This window comes from Triturus cristatus, chromosome 3_2 (genome assembly GCF_964204655.1).
Source record: "Triturus cristatus chromosome 3_2, aTriCri1.1, whole genome shotgun sequence".
NCBI classification, from domain to species: Eukaryota; Metazoa; Chordata; class Amphibia; order Caudata; family Salamandridae; genus Triturus; species Triturus cristatus.
Window position 1 is genome coordinate 305,820,127 of NC_140584.1, and position 20,176 is coordinate 305,840,302.

At 45.5% G+C, this 20,176-nt stretch overlaps 1 protein-coding gene across 7 annotated transcripts in view; it reads left to right on the forward strand.

Annotated features, from left to right (window-relative positions):
• LOC146857231 (uncharacterized) overlaps positions 1-20,176 on the forward strand; it is a 479,140-nt gene that overhangs the window by 378,058 nt on the left and 80,906 nt on the right. For all 7 annotated transcript variants that reach the window (XR_014979879.1, XM_085647722.1, XM_085647720.1 and 4 more), the window contains one exon: positions 19,464-19,586. Coding sequence is in view for 6 of the 7 variants with exons in the window: in XM_085647722.1 (XP_085503848.1) it covers positions 19,464-19,586 (123 nt within the window). In the remaining variant the exon portion in view is untranslated. The remainder of the gene's footprint in view (positions 1-19,463; positions 19,587-20,176) is intronic.

Consider the following 20,176-nt stretch of genomic DNA (forward strand, 5'->3'; position numbering starts at 1 on the left):
TTCAGGTTTTCCACAACCACCATTACCACAGAGGTCAATGAACTAGCTTAACAATATTTGGTCTATGATTTCCCAACCTCCATCTGCACAGGAAGTAATATCACTAGATTATCCATCTCCATAGGAATTGGCATTACGGCTTGTCATCTTACTTCATTAAGCTCTTCAGGGCATCCTTGCGCTGGGGGGGTCCCAGCAAAGGGCGGACACAGACAAGGCATCACCTGTTTGAGCCTCTTAGGGCGAGATCGTGCCTCAGGCCAGAACCTCTGTGACAGTGAAACTTAAAAGGTAATATACAGTCCATGTGCATCACCCAGCAGTCCATACTGCCGGACCCACAATCACTCCCTAATGTAGGCGACACAGACACAAACATAAAATTCACACAACACAGACCCAACCTTGTATCCATCCCTTTAACTACCACACATCCTCACATTATAGAACACGCTATCCAACTCATGCTCATTAACATTTAATCTGCAGTACTTCTCAGACCTCCTTAGCGATCACAAGCTTGATCCCCTCGTCATCACAGAAGCAAGAATCTCACCCAAATCTTTGCACATCCTAGATGTCCTTCTTTCCACATCAATCCATTGTGTGAGCTGTGCACATAGGTATGGAGGAGTTCTTTCTGTAATCCATTAGTACTTTTGGTTGTACACCAAACGCAAGCAACACCTTATGTTAAAACACCATTTCCCGCTTTCTGCAACTCAAACTGCCACTTTCCATCTCATCTACAGACCTTCTGGGTAGAGCAAGAACTTCATTGATGAATTCTCAGATCCTACCACCCTGTCCAGCCAACATGCCCACACCACCATCTTGGGTGGTTTCAACCTCCCAGACAACACAAACTACAGAAAAGGAAGAAAAAAAAAGAAAACCAAGAGATACCCTCTTTAATCTTATTGATATTCACGTGGTACAGCATGTCGCTCAACAAACACACTTCAGAAGTCACATCCTCGACCTTGTCTTCTCAACATCACCAACCATCCACTTTGCCATCCCTATCTACCTGCTCAGCATCCTAGCAACAAACCAAGGTAACCACAAAAGAGACCAAATCTTCAGAGCCTTCAAAGAATTCTCTAGAGGCAACATAATGCTTGAACTCCTCGTACACTCTCAACTCTCTATCCAACGCCAACACCTTTATAAACCACTCCTAAATAAAATTACTGGAAAGTTGAGTTAACATTAACACCCCAAGTGCAACATGCAAGTGTGAGCCAAAACTTTCAGCACACTGGTACTCTAAAGACTTTTCTGACAATAAACGATCCATCTGCAGATTGGAAAGAAAATGGACGAAAAAACGATCTCATGAGGACCTGTTGAATCTGAAATCCCTCCACGCAATACACAGCTCATCACAACAGCCAAAATAAAGTACTATAGCAACACTATCACTGAATCCACCAACAGGAGCACAATGCTGTTCAAGACAATCAAGTAATGCATCAACCCCCTGCTGAAGCCACCTATTCCTCACTCAACAGAACTGTGCAATGCCATCAACCTCTTCAGTGAAAGAATACAGAATGCCGACAGCACATCAATGACACAAAGCCTCCTTCTCTTACACCCTCTCCTTCCTGTTAAAAATGGCACTAGTCAGCCTTCTAAGCCCGCTGTCTGCCAGATCTTGCTAACATACACAACTCCCTCAAAGCTACTTCTTATGAAGATGATGTCTTACCATTGTCCTTCATTAAAGCTATCTCTGAAAGCACTCTATTACCCCTACTTACCGTTGTCAATTCCTCCCTCACTCTAGACCTCTTCTAAGAAGCTTTTAAGACAGGCGAGATACTCCCACTCCTAAAGAAAGCTACACTAGACCCTGATGGCCTCGCCAACTACCTGACCTTTGCTCGCCTACCATTCATGGGCAAGAGCATTGAAAAAGCAGTCCATGTCCAACTCCAAGATAACATGAATATTAACCATCTCCTGCATGACTACCAACCTGCCCTCAGATCATTCTCCAGCACAAAGCCCACAATCTTACACATCATACACAATGCCTTCTAAACCACAGTTTGAGATGATCCCTGCCTCCTGTTGCTGGACCTTTTGGCTACGTTGAGCATTGTCGCTCATCCCACCCTCATACACTTTCTGGTGTCTCAAATGGGATTCACAGGCAGTATTCTTCACAGGTTTACCTATTACCTTTCTAGCCAACACCAGTTTTGTTCACATAGACACCTCCAGTTCACAAAAGATCACAATCTCCTCTTTAGTCCCACAGAGTTCTATACTGTCTCCTGTCATCTTCAACCTTTGCCTGTTGCGGCTTAGTGTTCTTCTCACAGAAAACAGCACCAAGATTCACCATTATCCCAATGATCCACAACTGTGCTTCAAAGTATCCTCTGATTCTTACATCCAACTCCTAAAACACGGTTTGCACATTTTTCAGACCTTGATGACCAGAACTTACCTAAATCTCAGCTCAACCAAGACAGAATTCCTGTTGTTTGCCAAGAACAATAAACCAGGTACAGTACAAATCTGTCTCCATGACATGAATCTTGACTGGTTTGAACCCTATCTTTCACTGAATGCCAAGCCACTTGAATCCGTTCTGAACACCAACTTTAACTTCAAAGAACACATCACTCCACCACCACCCAAAAAAAGGGGTGGGTGATTTCTGCTATCCTTAAGAAATTAAAACAGTTTCTTCCAGAAAGCAACTTATGAACTGCTTCTCAAGCCTCATGCTCACATCTAAATGGTGGTAATGCCCTAATCAGTGGCCTCCCAGACGCCACACTGGTACCACTTAGGGGCATGCTGCAGCACATCTCTTCCAGAGCCTGGAGAAATAAGACTACATAGTCTATCCTAATATAACTTCATTAAATCGCCTTTCTGTCAGTCTCCAACCCCACTAAATCATTACAATGCCATCATGACTAGAAAATACACTGATTTTGCAGACAAGCTCACCATCTGTGGTGGTTCTCGGCACACCCTTAGCCATGACACCATCACACTGCAGACTCTTAAGTGGAAGCATGAAAAAACAAGATAGCAAGTCATTTCCACCTATGCACCCAGGGTCTGGATCATGCATCAGGCCCATCCCAACACCGCTCCAATTTAGGAAAGATTTGAAAACTCATCTCTTCTAAGAACACTGCATCACAATTAAATAACTGTCCACAAACCAGGTTCCTCTCCTATTACTTGTCAAATATATCCTTGCGTTTCACAATGTACAGAGCTCTGCTGCCTTTTTGGCTAGGTTTTCTGTATTGAATACCATATGCATACATACATTATTTTCTCCATTATGACTGAATTAGCGTATCCTGTATAGCACACTTCTTGAAGAGCTGTCTTTTTTTTTTTTTTACCGATCCGGCTCTTGGATCAGTAAATAAAAAAATAAATACGCATGAAAACAATTTTTGGTATGCATAGACCAGGCAGGAAAGGGCAGCTGGTGGTCCTTCCCAAAAAATTATAAATACTGGTGAGTGGGTGGGAGCAATGGAGGGGCAATAGGAGATGGGATAACAATAAAGGTGGGTGTGTGAAGGCGTCAAAATGAATCGCATAAGGGGGAGAGCAACATAGAGCACAATTGGAAGAGAACGAGAGAGACGAGCTACAAAACACATGCACTCTCATGGAGTGCTTAGCCAAGAAGAACAAGCATTGGCATAGCCAATAGGTCTCGCCTTTGGGACCTTATAAGTGTTTAGCCATGCAACAGTTGATGTTGTTGCACCAAGGATATTGTGCTGCATAACTAAATACTTATAAGGCCCCAGAAGCGAGACCTATTGGTTATGCCAATGCTTGTTTTAATACTCTGGCTGCGCCCCCGCACCTCTCCCCCCCCCCCTCAGTGTAGGGTTGCCAGAGTGATGTCGGAGGTCATCCCAGCGAGCTAGTTGGCTCACTACACTTTCAACCCTGGCAAACCTGTGTGTCTCCTGCCAAAATGGGACATTGGCCCTCCGTGTCGCAAGCCTTGAACCTAACAGACCCGCCTACAAGACAATTACCCCTGTCGTCCCTGGGCCACAACCCCTGTCCAAAAAGCCCGGTTGCAACTCCAAAGTGAACCCCCCCGCCCGAGAAAAAAAAACTAGTGTTCATACAATTTTTTGCTGAATTAATATTTATTTGTGGCCATTATTTTTCTCTGTAGCCAGCAGATTATAGCGTTTGCAGCACCAAGCATACAACTCACTGGGTTCCTTTATTCATAAAGCACTCACAACCAACTAAATTAACATTTTGCAACATAGTAGTGTGAATTATCATGTGTACCTGTAGTGTTAGCTGGGTATGTGTGCCGATCTGCATAAATCACTTTGTGTGCTCTTGCATCTGTGTAAGATCTCCGTGTGTTTGTCCTTCCCTTTGACAACCCCATACCTACACGCTTTGTCAAATGCTTGTTTAACACCGTGATCTAGAGGTTAAAAGTTGTGTTGCTATTTAACGGCGATTTATGCAGAGTGCGTCTTTTTCCTTATGAGACCATTTCCATATATGTTTATTCAAATTTAAAGTTGGTATACTTCATTAAGGGTTTCCTTTTAAGCCGTCTCTGAAAATATACCTCTCCTGATTCAACAAGCAGAGACTCTAATAAAACGGTGCCTCTTTGTAATTAATACCATTTGTGAAATCAGATTTCGCAATAATTTCCTGGAAGGAAGAAACCGAGAGATGGCATAATCTCGCCACGGTGATGAGAAAGCGTGTGTTCTTTCTGCCAAGGACACGAAGAACTCGAACCAGACGACGGTGGCAAAATATAAAAAAATACAACAACAATAAAATATACTAGTCACAAAATCATGGTAGGCGTAGGAAGTCATTGTAGTTTTCAGAAATGAAATATAAAAACGGTTTACAGTTCTTCCACGCCTTACTTTGACAGGGGAGGGGTGAACGAGTGGCAACGCATTACATCAGCAGGAGGTTATACCCACCCTCCCCTTCTGTGCTTAATGACAGCTCTGGAAGGAAGTGATATGCAGTGGTGGGGAGACGCTGGGCGAGGACCACTTTGTTTCTGAGCCCACCCCAGAGGGTGGAGTCAGGATTTGTTTCAGTGCTGGCTGATTTATAGCTCACACAGAGTAGTTTCAGTGGCTGTGCCGTCCTTTCTCCCATTCAGTCTGTGGTACATTCTTAAGTACACATGTCAAGTTCTGGCAGACACAAGGTACTTAGCATCCTTCAAATGAAGTTTCCGTCTTAACGTTGTCGATTCAACAGATCTTTACTTGTTGTTGCGTTGGGTCATTGACAGCAGTCAGCCCGAGCAGACGTTTACTGACAGAAGCTTATCCCTGCTTGTGCACAAACCCAGACAAACTTGATTCACATTTAAGGCATGTGTATTGTACAGCGGGATGGGGAGGCTTTTCTCCTATCCCCATGCGTAGGTGCTGCTTGGTGACTGGAGATGTGCAACATAATGTTCCCATCAATTTGAATAGTCGCCGTCTTAACAAGCAATGCTCGCTGGAAGCCTCGCACCAGCTCCAGGGGTCGAGCGGTGGCTGCGCGCGAGCACGCCGCCATGCACGCGTAGGGACAAAAAAATGCACGTGCACAATGATGGCGTCGGGCTATCCCCATGCGCGTGCATTTTTTTGTCCGTATGCGTGTATGTTTAGCTTTTGTGGATAGCGAGAGCAACAATCTTTGTCCATCGCGTGCACGTGCCTTCAGCTTTGGCTGAATTGATTGTTTTAAAAAGGTGCTCCCCATGGCGAGGGCAGCGCATGCGCTGCTTTAGCCAGGCGAGACCTAAAAAAGTAGTTCTCCAATACTGAGCAATGTAAAGATACAAGTCACTAAATCAAAAGAAAGAGGTTATGCCCCGGGGGAGTGACAGACACAAGATGGAGAAGGCAAGGATCGACTAGAACGCAAGCAAATGAGTAACACTAAAGCCCACCTATGCTAAGAAATGGGTGGGCTGCAAGTCCACTGTAAATTCTTGATAAGCCCACAATGGGTCTTTTGCAGCCAGGCAGCTTGCGCTGTTTGGTAGACAAGACCTAATAAGAATATGCATATATGTAAGACCAATGGAATTGCAATTTAGCTGTTATGTTTTCTTCCTAAGTATTTTGCCCCATAATTCACAATGTGAATCGGAATTTGTGATTAAATAATAAAAAAAGAAAATTGCAAAACATTGTTACTTCTTGTTTATCAAATTTCTGCATGAACAATGAAAAACTAATTTTTCCCTTTCAGTTGGAACCTGTGGATTTAAATTTTACTTCTAGAGGCTCTCTTTTTTTGGCAATTCGTTATTATGCAGGAAGGACCAAGACAGTGTTCGTTGTCTGTCAACTACCCTTTTCGGTTCTGATCTACCAAGGATGTACTGTAATAAGTGCTGTCTTTGGAGCAAATGCGTCCATCGGGTAATCTTATGCTGATGGAAAGAATGCAGCACATATATAAATTCAAAGCTTTCTATTGAATAAAGAATGGTACCCAGATGAACAGTGACTTGTCTCTACAAATATTACAAGTGTGGATGATTGAAGAACTCCGTTTTTAACAGTTTTCTGTTACATCCTGAGCACCATAAAGGTTGTGTGATCTGGATATGTTCCTACAATTATAAGAAGATAAGAGTGCAGATGGGTCACATAAGTGTGTGCCCTCGTTCTTGTTCCAACACCTACTTAAAAATAACCATCAAACAAAATACTGAAGCACACAAGGAAGTCCGAAAGATTCAAATGAAAAACCCTTCTGTTGCAAAATTGAGGTTGTATTTGTATGTGATTTATTCTTTCCACAGTTACTCACATTCTTTAATCAAGATATTCTCTTCAATCCAGACAGGCAGACCATCTTTACTGAAGATAATATCCTGATTAAAGAATGTGAATAACTGTGTAAGGAAGAAATCGCATAGAAATACAACCTAAATTTTGCAACAGAAATGTTTTCCAATTGAATCTTTTGGACTGCCTTTTGTGCTACCGTATTCTGTTTGATGTTTACATGCCAACCAGGGCCTCTTTGGTTTTGACTACAGCACCTATAGTGGCAGGGTGGTTATACCAGGAAAGCACCAATTCAAAATTGTGTTTGCTGTTTACATAGATTTCCCGAAATTTATCTGTGAGATTTACGTTGTACGATGTCATCAATCTGGGTATTGACATGCTTAACAACAACTGTAAATGAACTCCAGATGACTTTGAGAGCTAACTATCATTCCTTCTTTAGTAATGAGGCAAGTTGCAAGTGCAGTATTTGTTTTGAAGGTGTTGCAGTAGCTAATTTTGAGCTGCAGCTAAGTTTGGGTATTTTTGATTTTGTCTTTAGGACGCAAGGTTTCAGATACTACTAATGTTGGCTACATAACCATATATTTATGTGCTGTTTAAGACCTAGCTAAAGGGTGAGGGGGGATTGTTGCTTTGCCTCTTGATGAGTAGAAAAATAAAACAAAATGGCACTTTAGTCCGTCCTGAAGAAGTGCATCAAACTTGATTGGTTTGTTGATGGTAGAAAAAAGTAAATAGCCTTATTTCACAAATGGAGGTAATATGGCAGTAATGGCTAGATGATAGCAGTGCCTCCATATATAATAGCTATTCGGCTGCTTCGTTTGCCTCTTTACACAGCTGATATCTGGTGTTGTGGTCGTGGGATACATCTAGCCTGTGCAGAAACATCTTCAGCAAAAGGATAACTAATAGACTTGTGTTATAGGGGCATTTAGAAAAGTACAAGCGTGAATATGGAGAAGCATCTACATCTCTTAGACATCAGAGTGAGACCTTCCTAAATTAAAATGAGGTCACTAACCATTAGAAAAAGTATTATGTTTTTCATTAGGACATATGTACAATTAAATGTCAACACCCATGTAAACTGACTCAAAACAGGACTGTCCAAGTTAGACTACTATTGTAAATCACTTTGCTTGGCTGTTGACATTACTCTGACTCATTGTAGATGATTTTAATATTACTTTAGGAATGCCTACTGACCAGGACTGTACCAGCTATTTGGCAGGCATGACCTTGATTACTGGAGCCTTTTCTGATATATTTTCTTTTTAACTGTGTTTTATTGATTTTAATCAAACAAATCCTACAGTGCATGTTGACAGTGCCAGTCATAATCCAGAGTTGAGTATATAACAGAGGCAGCTATAATCAAATAATACACAATATCCATCAGTGGGATTGTTTACATCTAATGTCTCTTTGAGGCAACTATACAGAGACCCAAGTCAAAGAGCAGAAACTCATACAAGGGAGTGTCATTACACACTTGGTCATCAGGAGAAGAACAGGTGCAATAACTTCATTCACTGAATCCTCTGCCTCGGACCCATCCTCAGAGGACCGATCAAAGTCTTCCCGAAACATACCCATCAATTGGGCCCACAACAGTATAGCTTAATTAGCCCCCTCATCCGCATGTGATATTCTCAAGTGGTGTTCTTCCGACACACCCCATTCCAACAGGTCACCTGGCCAGTGTGACAATAGCAGAACCCTCACACACATCCACCCAGTGGCCACTCGTCTCTTCGTCGGTAAAATGGCAAACTGGGCTAGTTTATAAGGGATCTTGCGTCCACTGGGGCGCTCCAACATTCCCAGGAGACAGGCGAGCAGCAACAGCTGAGCACAAATCCCGGTGGCTAGCTCTACACATGGTCCACCTGTGCCAAGTAGGCTTGGATAGGAGCGCAGTCCCTCGCTAAATGCAAGATGGTGCCACACCATGCTCAAGCAGGTCCCCTGGTAGGGTCTATATTATTGAGGCTATATGGAGTGATTTATATATGATGCAGGAAATGAAAGTGCAGGACTTTAAACCTGTTACAGGACACTGCACGGACAAGGCCCGAAGCACTCTCCCAGTCCGAATCCAAGATTGGTATACCTAATTCTCTCTGCCAGGCCCCACGCGCAGGAAATTGTCGCTGTTGCATATCATTCGTTAGGGCTCTGTAAAAGTGGGTGATTAAGTATCGACCCTCTTCCAATCCAATAAGGCCATCTAGGAGCCCAGCTGAATGGGGAGTTGCAAGGATATCCGTCTAGAGCTCCTTCGCCGCACTCCCCAATTTAGCATAGTGTAAAAAATGGCTTGTCCTGCTCCAAAATTCTCCTGTGCCTCCTTTAATGAGATGGTGTCCTTCAGATATATATCCCCTGTTTCCAGACACCCCCTCCTGCCACTGCTCCATAGACATAATGGTGTCAATGTTCTTAAAAGGTGCCAGATCCCACAGTTTAACTCCCTGCAGAAGGGGGCTCTGCGGATTTCTTTCTGTAGGAAAGCGCCCCTTTTTGCATGTTTGCCCCCCACTTTTTGCCTAATGTCGATGTACTTTGACATACCAGTGGGTGGACCCACCCCAAGGAAGCGACCCATTGGACCCTACCTATAACACCCATACATTTAGTATTTAGCGGCAACCCTAAACCTTGCCTCCTCAGACGAGAAGAAACAAAGAGGACTGAAGAGCTGCTCTGAAGAGGAGAAGGAAACCAACTGACTTTTCCCCAACCCTACCGGCCTGTCCCGACCTCGACATGCTAGAGCGAGATCCCGGTGTGTCAATCAATCAATCAGGGAGTTTTAAGCGCGCTACTCACCTGTGAGGGTCTCTAGGCACTGGGAGTGGTGGGGGGGGGGGGGCGGCAGCTCTGGTCAGTAGAAAGAGCAAGGTCTTGAGGGTCTTCATGAAGATGTGCAGGGAGGGGGCGTGTCTGATGTTAATCGGGAGCTTGTTGCAGATCTTGGCCGCGAGTTAGGAGAAGGTTCTTCCACCCGTTCTTGCTCTGTGGATGCGCGGGGGTTTGGCGAGGTTGGTGGATTAGAGCAGTGTTTCCAAAACTGGGGTCCGAGGACCCCCAGGGGTCCGTGGCACATTCCGCGGGGGTCCGCAGACAGCAGTTTTAAAAGCACTGCAAAGTTCCTTGTAAAATTAGCAGTTTTCGAGCAACTATAAAAGTGTCAAGAAAATGCCAGTGATTAATGTACCTTCTGGAGAGAGATGAGAGTTTTGTCTAGTGACAGCTTTGACTTATCTAATGTGACACAGAGGGTTAATATGCCTACTGCAAAGAACATGTACAATGCATTTTAAAAAACAGTATTTTATGTGCATAGGTCAGTGGGCTACTGATTTTGTCACAGAGATTCTTTTGTTACTGTGCGCTCATAAGGGACAATCGTAATCTAGCACAGTGTCCTATAAACTGTCAAAGAGCTGCTTGCAAACTGCATGGTAAAAGTTAGCAACATATGTTTATTCCCAGTCAATCATTATCCTGATGCTGCTATGTACCCACTTCCTGCACATGAACAATTTTGAAATGCCTTTTTGTCACTTTTATGTGTGCTGCCTAATGCAGCACACATGGAAGTTACCAAACGTCATTTTTATTAAAGATTGTTTATGTGCAGGAAAGGTCACCATCCTGAAAATAAACAATCAAAGGTGTTGGAAAAAGCAAAAACGAGGAGAAATAAGGCATTTCTCCTCATTTCGCCAAGTTAAGACCAGGTTTTTCATGGTCTTAATTTTGGTGCTGTCTCCTATTTAAGCTGACCTTGTAAGTAGAGGTCAATGTCAAAATCAATGGGTGTTGGAGTGAAATGCACACTGCAACTCCCACTGCCCACCTTTTTCACACTGAGCATTGCGTGAAAGAGGTCCTTATTTACAAGGCAGCGTTAAGCCACAATAAGTGGCTTAACGCTGCCTTGTAAATAAGGCAAAGACCCGACTGGCACAGGGACATTGCAAAAAGTGACGTTCCCATGGCGATAGGGACTTGTAAATATGCCCCTAAAATCCTTAGTGATTTGAGTATTCGTTTTGTGTGATTACGTTTGTTTATTTTTTTCGAATTACTGTTTTAATGTTTGAAATTTAAATCCTACAAATTGCTTGGGGGTCCCTGGCTTCCAGTGGTGACTCAATGGGGGTCCTCAGGAGTCAAAAGTTTGGGAACCACTGGATTAGAGGTTCCTCTTGGGTACGTGGAGGGAGATTCTGTCGTTGAGATATTAGTGTCGGGTATTGTGGAGGAATTTGTATGCGTGGGTGAGTATCTTGTATGTTACTCGCTTCTTGACGTGGAGCCAGTGGAGGTTACGCAGTTGTTGGGAGATCTGTTCGTGTCGAGGGGATGCCAAGCCTGAGTGTTCTGTATAGTCTGGAGTTTGCGCAGTAGACTTGTTGATCCCGCGTAGAGGGCGTTTCCGTAGTCCAGTCTGCTGGTTATGAGTGCGTGGGTGACGGTTTTACTTAATTTGGTGGGGATCAATTTGAAGGTCTTTCAGAGGATGCGGAGGGCGTTAAAGCAGGTGGAAGCAACGGCGATGACCTGTCGGGTCATGGAGAGGGAGGAGTCTAGTAAGAAGCCAAGGTTTCGGGCCTGGTCCGTAGGGGTGGGGGGCTGCCGAGGGGAAGGGGCCACCAGGTGTTGTCCCATGCCGAGGGGAAGGGTCTGAGGATGAGGACCTCGGTCTTCTCCGAGTTGAGTCTGGTGGTAAGGGGGTCCTTGATGAGGGAGAGGATTAGCTGGGTGTCGTCGGTGTAGGATACTATGCTGAGTCCGTGCTGTTTGACGATGGAGGTGAGGTGGCCATGTAGATGTTGAAGAGCGTGGGGCTGAGCGATGATCCTTTGCGTACTCCCTGTATGCCGGCGTCATGGAGTCTAGCGGTGAGTGTGCGATGGGAGATTGTGTCGAAAGGCTGCAGAGAGGTCGAGGAGGATCAGGGCTGTGGTGTGTCCTTGGTCGAGGAGGGTGCGAATGTCGTCAGTGGTGGCGAGGAGGGCGGTCTTGGTGTTGTGGTTGCTGTGGAATCCAGATTGGGAGGAGCCGAGGATGGAGTTTTCTTTGATGAATTCCGTTAGTTGGACGTTAACAGTCTTCTCTGTGACTTTGGCCATGAAGGGGAGGAGAGCGAGGTGGGTCGGTAGTTCTTGAGGTCCGTGGGATCTGCTGAGGGCTTCTCGAATAGAGGTCTGACTTCAGCGCGTTTCCACTCATCGGGAAAGATGCCGGGTTCGAAGGTGGCGTTGATGGTGTGTCATCCTTCCGGTGCGATGGCGGCGGCTCTGTGGAAAATGTGCGGAGGGCAGGGGTCCGTTGGGGCTCCTGAGTGGATGCCTTTCATTTTCAAAGTGGTGACTGGGGAGGAGATGGAGGGCTGGCTGCCGTTGCTGGAGGAGGGAGTTTTTCTGGCGTCTGGTGTCTGCTTGTTGAAATTGTCGTAGAGGCTCTTGACTTTCAGATGGAAGTAGGAGCCAATCTTGTTGCAGAGGTCCTGGGAATTGGTGATGTCTGTGTTTTCGCTGGAGGGTTTGGTGAATTCCTGGATGATGCTGAAATGTTCCTTAGAGTTGCTGGAGTTGGCAAGGATCTTGTTCTGGACAAATGTCCTTCTGGTGGATGTGATGCGTTGGTAGTATTCTGTCATGGCGTTCTTGTAAGCGGTGTGGTCTTCCGGGGATTTGCTGTTTCTCCAGTACTTCTCGAGACGTCTGCAGGTGCGTCTGGACTCTTGGAGAAAGGCTGTGAACCAGGTGGCCTTTCTGGGGCGCTGTCTGTCGGGGTTATGTAGAGGTGTGATTCATCTATGGAGTTCTTTGGCTGCGAGGTTGGCGTCCGTCGAGGTCACCTGCAGCTAGCAGCCCCCAAGAACCCAGAGGCCTTGCCTCCCCAAACCAGTCTTCGTCTCCCATGAGCACTGGATTTGCTCACCCACAGATGGACTCCTGCCACATCTGCGAGTCTCCACCACTCAGCACCCAACGCCCACGGCCCGAGGGGCCCACCACCACAATGACATCTGCCCGGCGATCCTGACCTTGGATCCTGATCTTGGATCTGGTGGTCCCTGACCTGCCTCAAGTCTCCAACAGACGCCTGCAGCCCCTTTCTGGAGGATGTTCCCCACCGCAACCGGAGCTGACGCCAGAAGACACCCTTGCACCCGACGTCCCATGACCTTGGGTGGCCCAACCATCGGTGTCCCGGCATACCACCTTACCTCTCCAACCGGTGGTCGCCTCCAGAAGTTCTTCGTCCCCGAGCCTGCAGTGTTTAATGCAACCGGAGAATGCCCATTAAAATCACCCAGGGCACCCAATGCCAAAACAGCACTCTGCACCCGGACGCCCCTGTGCCGCCTCATGTGCCAAATCGGATCCCCCTTGGCCCTGAGCCTAACACCAGGGGCTTTACTCCCACAACCTTGTGGCCTGCTCGTGAGCAGCGACCAACAGGAGGCCCCCTATCCCTCATTGGATAACCTTGGTCCTCAGCACTCTGCCACTCAAGTGCTGCTGAGGGTGCTTTGAGAATGCATCCTTGACCCTGGGGGAACCCTGGTTCTAACCCAAGAAACCCAACTCCCATAGCCAAATAACGATAACTTAATTTCCTCCCATAGGATTGCATTGACTGCTTTTCTGTGAAAAATCTTCTAAGTGTAGGATTGGTTTGTATGAAACCTTGAAATTCTGCAAATATTTAAAAACCGAATTACTTACCTTCTCTCTAAGAAATGCGTCAGTGGGATATCTAGGCATATCACACTGAGTGGGAAAAGTAACTTAAAAACTAATTTGAAAAGTAACGTGCAAAGTAATATCATAGGTAACTGTAAGGTAATTTTGACTGACTTACCTGTAAACAAACAAATTGCATCCAACTTCATTCCAATTGTATTAAACTGCATTATACCTGCAAAAGTATTATTTCACTTACCTGCACCAAACCTTTCTTGGTTCTAGAAATAAAATAACTAAATAATATTTGTGTACAAACAAATTGCTCTGAGTTCAGTCTTTGAGTGTGTGACATCATTCCTTGCCTGAGTGTGTACAATAAATGCTTAACACTACCCTCTGATAAAGCGTTACTGCTCGCCCACATTACCACGAATAAAGAGTGAGCTATTATCTCCTTTTAACTCTGGCTACGTTTGGGGTTCCACTGGATTCTGCACACTATACCTTACTTTGGTATGATTTATACAGAGCCAACTTCCTACACTTTCTGGACCACTTTTTCCCATATTTCCACCTTATGTGTAACCGAGTACGAAACTGAGAACTCCGATTTGTTTCCTCGCTTCAACAACTGGGGCAGAGTGTCACCCCCAAACCTTGGTCCCCAGGAGTCTTTTCTCCCAATTATGTGAGTCACCGAGCACATCAGGGACCGCCAATCCCCCATCCTCTAAGTCCTTAAGTGTCGCAAGTGCCATCCTGCTGTGTTTTCCTACCTGCAGAAGAGTCACCAACAGTCTATCCAACTTCGGAAGAACCGATCCCTCAGCGGGAACAGATTTCTGCACAGGAGGCAGTGGTGGAGAAAGACCATTTTTGCAGTGGCTGCCCTACCCATCACTGATAGAGGAAGCCTATTCCAGAACTTAATGACATTTTCCAGGCCTGTCTGCACCCTATCCACATTCTGGCACTGGGGCTTGACCTCAGTATGTGACCCAAACCCTCAAGTATCAATATCCATTAAATTCCCACCGGAGTCCCACAGTTGGCAGCTCGTCCTGCGGCTTCCCAATCAAACCTCCCAAAGGGAGTGTACATTAGTCTTAGGAGACCTCACCAGAGTCATTCAGGACCGCATCAGGCTTCAAACAAAGTCCCCGGGTGGGTGCACATATTCCAAAGCATCATCCTCATATAACGAAACAATGTGGGTGACGCCCCCCACCTTGATCCCGCCAGGGCCCCAGCTCACCACACATTATAATAAGAGGCTCAATTGCCAAGGCAAACTGGGGCAGAGAGGGCATCCCTGGCAAGCACCCTACCCGACAGGCATCAGAAAGTTCACCCCCACCCTGATGCGCACAGACTGGTCAGTGTGCAGTAGTTGAATCCAAGCACAGAAGTTGGGTCCAACCCCCATGCCCCTCGGTACAGCCATTAAAAAGTCCCACTCCACTGTATCAAATGCCTTTTCGCGATCTAGTGATACCAAGGCCTTCTCCCTCTCCCCAACCAACGCGTCATGCAGAACATGGGCCAGCCTGCATAAGTTATGCTTGGTGCAACGTGCAAGCATAAAGGGAAATTGGTCCTCATGGACCAGGTCTCGGTCCTCTCCACTGAGCCATGTCGCCAATATTTTACACAACACCTTAAGATCAGTATTGAGCATGGTGAGGGGTTTAAACGCGGAAGGTTCCATTAAACGCACCACACCCTCTCTCATAGTTGGTGGTAGCAGACTTTTCTCTGGCTCCTCCCGGTAAGCCTCCATCAGTTTTTCCTTAAGGGTGGAAGAGTAGGCTTGATAGAACTCTACAGGGAATCCATCACTGCCTGGTATTTTGGACACAAGTGCCTTCATGGCAGCACCCACTTCCTTCAAGGAGGGATCTCCTCTAACTCTTGCAGGACCTCCCTTTGCAGCTGAGGAAGCCCCACCCTTGCCAGGAATCTCTCCGTTCTACCCTCAACATCCAATGGGCCAGCTCTATAGACCATCATAGTCGTCCCACAGGATGCCCCGCCACCGAGATTATAATTGACCTTGTGCATACTGTATGGTCAGAATGGGGGTGAGGGTTCTCAGGTTTCTCACCTGAGGACCCACGACAGCAGTTTGCCAAATTTATCTTTTTCTTTATGTAACACCGGACGGCATGATTTAAGGCCGGTTTTGTCTCATGTATTTCAGAGGGAGTGGAACGCTGTGTGGGCCGCTAATGTGGCTGCGCACACCTCTGCCATAGATACCTCTTGTTTCTAAAGGTCTGCTAACTGGTTTTCCTGAGTCTTCAAGTCTGCTATGAGTCGTCTGCGCATTCCACAAACAGTACCTATGCATTCCCCCATGATACCGCTTTTAATGCCTCCCATTCGCCTGCTATAGTGTTGTTAGTCCCCCCCCAGTCTCCTGTAATCTAATTCTCTAAAGCCGTCCGCAAGTCTGCCCTACACTTGACATCCGTCAGCAGATCGGAGGGCATGTACCATACTCCATTTATATATTCTCGACCTCTGCCCGGGTGCAAGAGACGCCACCCATCCAAATTCAGCATTTCCCTCCTTAGTGCACCTGCCATCATTGGCTTGGTGCACTCCTTGGGTGAATAGCGATCTCTGCCCCATCAAAAACACAATTGAAGTGCCCTGCCCAAATAATGCGGGAGCCCACACTGTCCGAGAACAAGTCTTGCATTCCCTCAAAGAAAGGCGGTAATCACTATTGGGAGCATATGAGTTTTCCAGCGTAATCTCTTTTCCCATTCAGGGTGTCTTGAATCAGGACGTATCACCCTTCCGCATCTGCCTTGCTATATTTGGCCACAAGGGCACCCCAGGAGCCACCCAGATGACCACTCTCCTGGCATAAGGGGAATAAGAAGCAGAAAAACTTGGCCTCTCCACGTTTTTTTGCAATTTCTGTGCCTTCTCAACCCCAAGGTGCGTCTCTTGTAGACAAGCAATTTGGATCTTATGGCATTTAAAGAAAGAGTGAACTCTATAGCGCTTTCGCGTGCCCTCAGAGCCCACAGACATTCCACGTAACAATATTAATTTGCTCAGCCATATACACAGCAAGCTCCCTCTCCAGATCCACCCCCACCCCTACCTCCCAGGATGACCAAGTCAAGGGCTGCCGTGCCAGTAGACATTTGCACTGTAATGATAGACGCACCATATGAACAACTAACAAACGACCCCAAGCAGTGGGATCCATTTACAGCCCCTCCTCCCTGATTATACAGTGTAATAACATCATTTTACACTGCAAATCCAATCGTACTCTCGCTGTCAGGACCCACAGCCTAATCCTAGCCCCCACCCACAACCGTTCCCTACCACTAATGTGGAGAGTCTACCCAGCAAGACACGACCCGCTCACAGAGTATTGTGCCTTCAGGAGATACAGCCTAAACATGAGACCTAAACATAGCACACACCCATAATATCTGAAAGTACAATCCAACAAAAATTAATCTGCACACCCCCATCCCCATACTCAACGAACACTGTGTAGCGTAGGAATTGAAATCCGCCCATCCTGCAAAGAAACAAAAAATGAAAAGGGTTATAGAGCCATTACACAAGGCCCAGTAACATCATGACTTTTTGCCTCCGGATCCGCAAAGTGATCTCCTCCTGCATTGAAGAAGCCGCTCCTGACTCGGGCCGCTGGTCTGGGCAGGCCAATGCCATAGTACCATCCTGTTGTATCTTCACCCTACCAGAATCAGCCCTCTCAGGTAACTGATGACGATCAGTCTCAGGCCCCCCTCCCGCCCTCCAGTTGGAGCCCTCCAGAGCAGACAACTTATGAGTTCCAGATCTCCAGGAGCCAATGTATTCCCTGGGCCCATTATCCCAGACCTCCAGCCAGCGCCGCACATCCTCGAGGGTATCAAAGAAGTGGGATTTGCTCCCCAACCACACCCTCAACCTAGCTGGGTACTACAACATGTAGCAGCAGTCCATCGAGCGAAGCTTGGCCTTAATCTCCAAGAAATGTCGTCTGGGTGTCCTGGATCTTATTTGTATTGTCTGGGTAAATGGAGATCCTCCAATTCTCATATTTGGCAGTGACTCTGGCCGCCCCGAGGATGCTGTCCTTGTCTTTGAAATTCAAAATATGAGCAATGATGGCTCGCAGCGGGGCCCCAGGCCACTGCGGTGCCACCAGCGCACAGTGCACCCTTTTAATAGTGAATATGGGGGACAGTCCACTAAGCTTCAGGGTGCCTCTGATCCAAGCCTGAACAAACTGCTCAGGGTGTGCGCCATCCTAGATTCCCAGTATATGCACATTATTGCTGCAGTTGGGCCCTTCTGCATCCCCTACCCTAGCCTCCAGAGCCCCTTACCGAGATGTAACCGCTGCGACTTGCCTCCTCAAAAGTGGCCACCAGCACCTGGAGCTCTTCAACGGAGCTCTCTGCCAACCGGACGTTATCAGAGACCTTGCGTAGGTCAATGCTTAAGGCATTGCCTTCGGCCCCATTCTCAATTTATTTCCAGTGCCAGCCATGACCGTGAACATTGTATGTAATGGCAGTTTTTGCTCTGGCAGTATAATGGGGCTGTGCAACCACAAAGTCCAGACCTGATCTGGGGTGAGGGAACCAGAGGCACGGGGTGTGTGAGACCAGTCCTTCACTTTTTGTGAGATGCCTGCACTCACAAACTAAAAACTGCACTAGCGACACCACACTGGGAGCGGCTACATTGTGGTACATAGTGTAATGGGGCACCCATGTTTTTTGGCTTCTTGTCTTTTTTGTTCAGTATGTAAGTTGACATGAGGTGTTGGATGTTATGGATTTTAGTTCTTGGCTGTGCGATGAGTCATGTTTTCACTGGATGGCTATCCAGTGTTTAAGCATGTGCAGAAGGGACTTATTTCAGCCTATAAGGCACATGAAACCCCATAGTCTTGTCTCTGTTGGTTGTGTAGACACTAATGGCTCAGTCCTGAAGTGTCTGTGTGAACTTCAGAGCTGTTAGCTGCATCCAAAATGTAAAGACGAGGTTCCTTTCCTTTCAGGGCAAGCTCATAGTGCCATACATGCTGCTGGTCATGATTTCACCTGCTGGTACAAAATAAAGTCCAAGTAGGGTGTGTAGTCATTAGCGTAGCATGCTTTACAGCCATGTCTTCTCTGTGCCCATAGGCTGGCTGCTGTTTCTTCTTGAAGTTTTTCTTTTTATTGAGGTCTCCCATTCCTGCCTATGACACAAATTGGTTGTGGTTTCCCGATACATCATTACAATATTGCTTATGATGCTGTAACAGTGCAAAACTCAACCGCATGTGCCAAAGCTTATGTAAATGCATTAGCATGTGCTATATCTGTCTAATAGAGACTTTTGGCATAATGTGTAACGGACAGTGGTTTGCTAGTTGGGCATAATGGCACTTAGCAATGCCATGTTAACTAGGCATAGTGAAGGCTAGCAGTGATATAAACACAATTTTCCACTAAAATCTAAATCAAAAGTCTCATTGTCATGTGAAATAGTTGTCCATCAAATTCTGAGTGGTATTTATTTCCCAATTATGCTTACAATGCACATTTTGTCCCTAACATTACCCAAATTTCCTTATGAAGAGCCCACCAGATGTCTACAAAATCATTTGTAAAAGTATAATTTTGAGCATTACCACACGAAAATATTGAAATGTGTATCATGTGAATTGTTTTATATTATTTACTCTATGATTTAGTTTTTCCAAAGTACATGACCAGTTGTTTGTTTTCTCATGTCTGTATTAAATTTGCAATCATTTGTTCCTAAATCGGTGATCTTGAGTAATTTAGAACAAATTTGTTGCAGATGCTTCTTTTGGATATACCTGGAAGTATGTACAGCCTCACCTTCAATTAATTTGAAAGATGTTTGGAGAAAATTATTTTTGCTTTTTCATAAACAGGTAGACATGGTCAAGGTTAATCTGGAAGTTATCAAACCATGGATAACTAAGCGAATTTCTGAAATTCTGGGATTCGAAGATGATGTGTTAATTGAATTTATCTTCAACCAGCTAGAAGTAAAGGTAAAACATTTGAAGCAGATGGTAAATGTTAAAGGGCAGCACCTTGCCTGTAATGTTTTCATTGTTAACTTTCAATCATGAAAGATCTGTCATTCTATTACAACACTTAATCGAATACAATTTACAATGCAAAGAAAATCATTTAAGAAAGTTTAGTGAGGGTGTATAGTTTCTCAAAATGCGCAGGTGTGAAATAGGAATTGTTTTAATCTTGCTGATACATGTTAGTTAATTTGGCAGCAATTTACTAATGATGATGTGATTTAAAAGGCCTGAACCCAAATGGAAGGTATTTCATGCGTCTAAAGTATAGCACCATCACTCTATTAGGTCACAGCAGAGTGTGTGTCCAATGTTGCTCTGACCGAGCTCTTGATGATGCAGTGTGTGGTTTGGAGGTGAGTTGTGTAAAGTGGCCAAACAAAACCTTAATGCAACCTAACGGCACTCGGGCAAAGCTTTACTCTGCTCTTAAAATGCACAAATAAAAATGTTTTTGTGTGAAGCATATGGGTTGATTGAAAAATGATAGCTACTTAAATAAATAAAAAAATGTAAACATAAAAATGTTTAGTACTCGAAGAATTTTA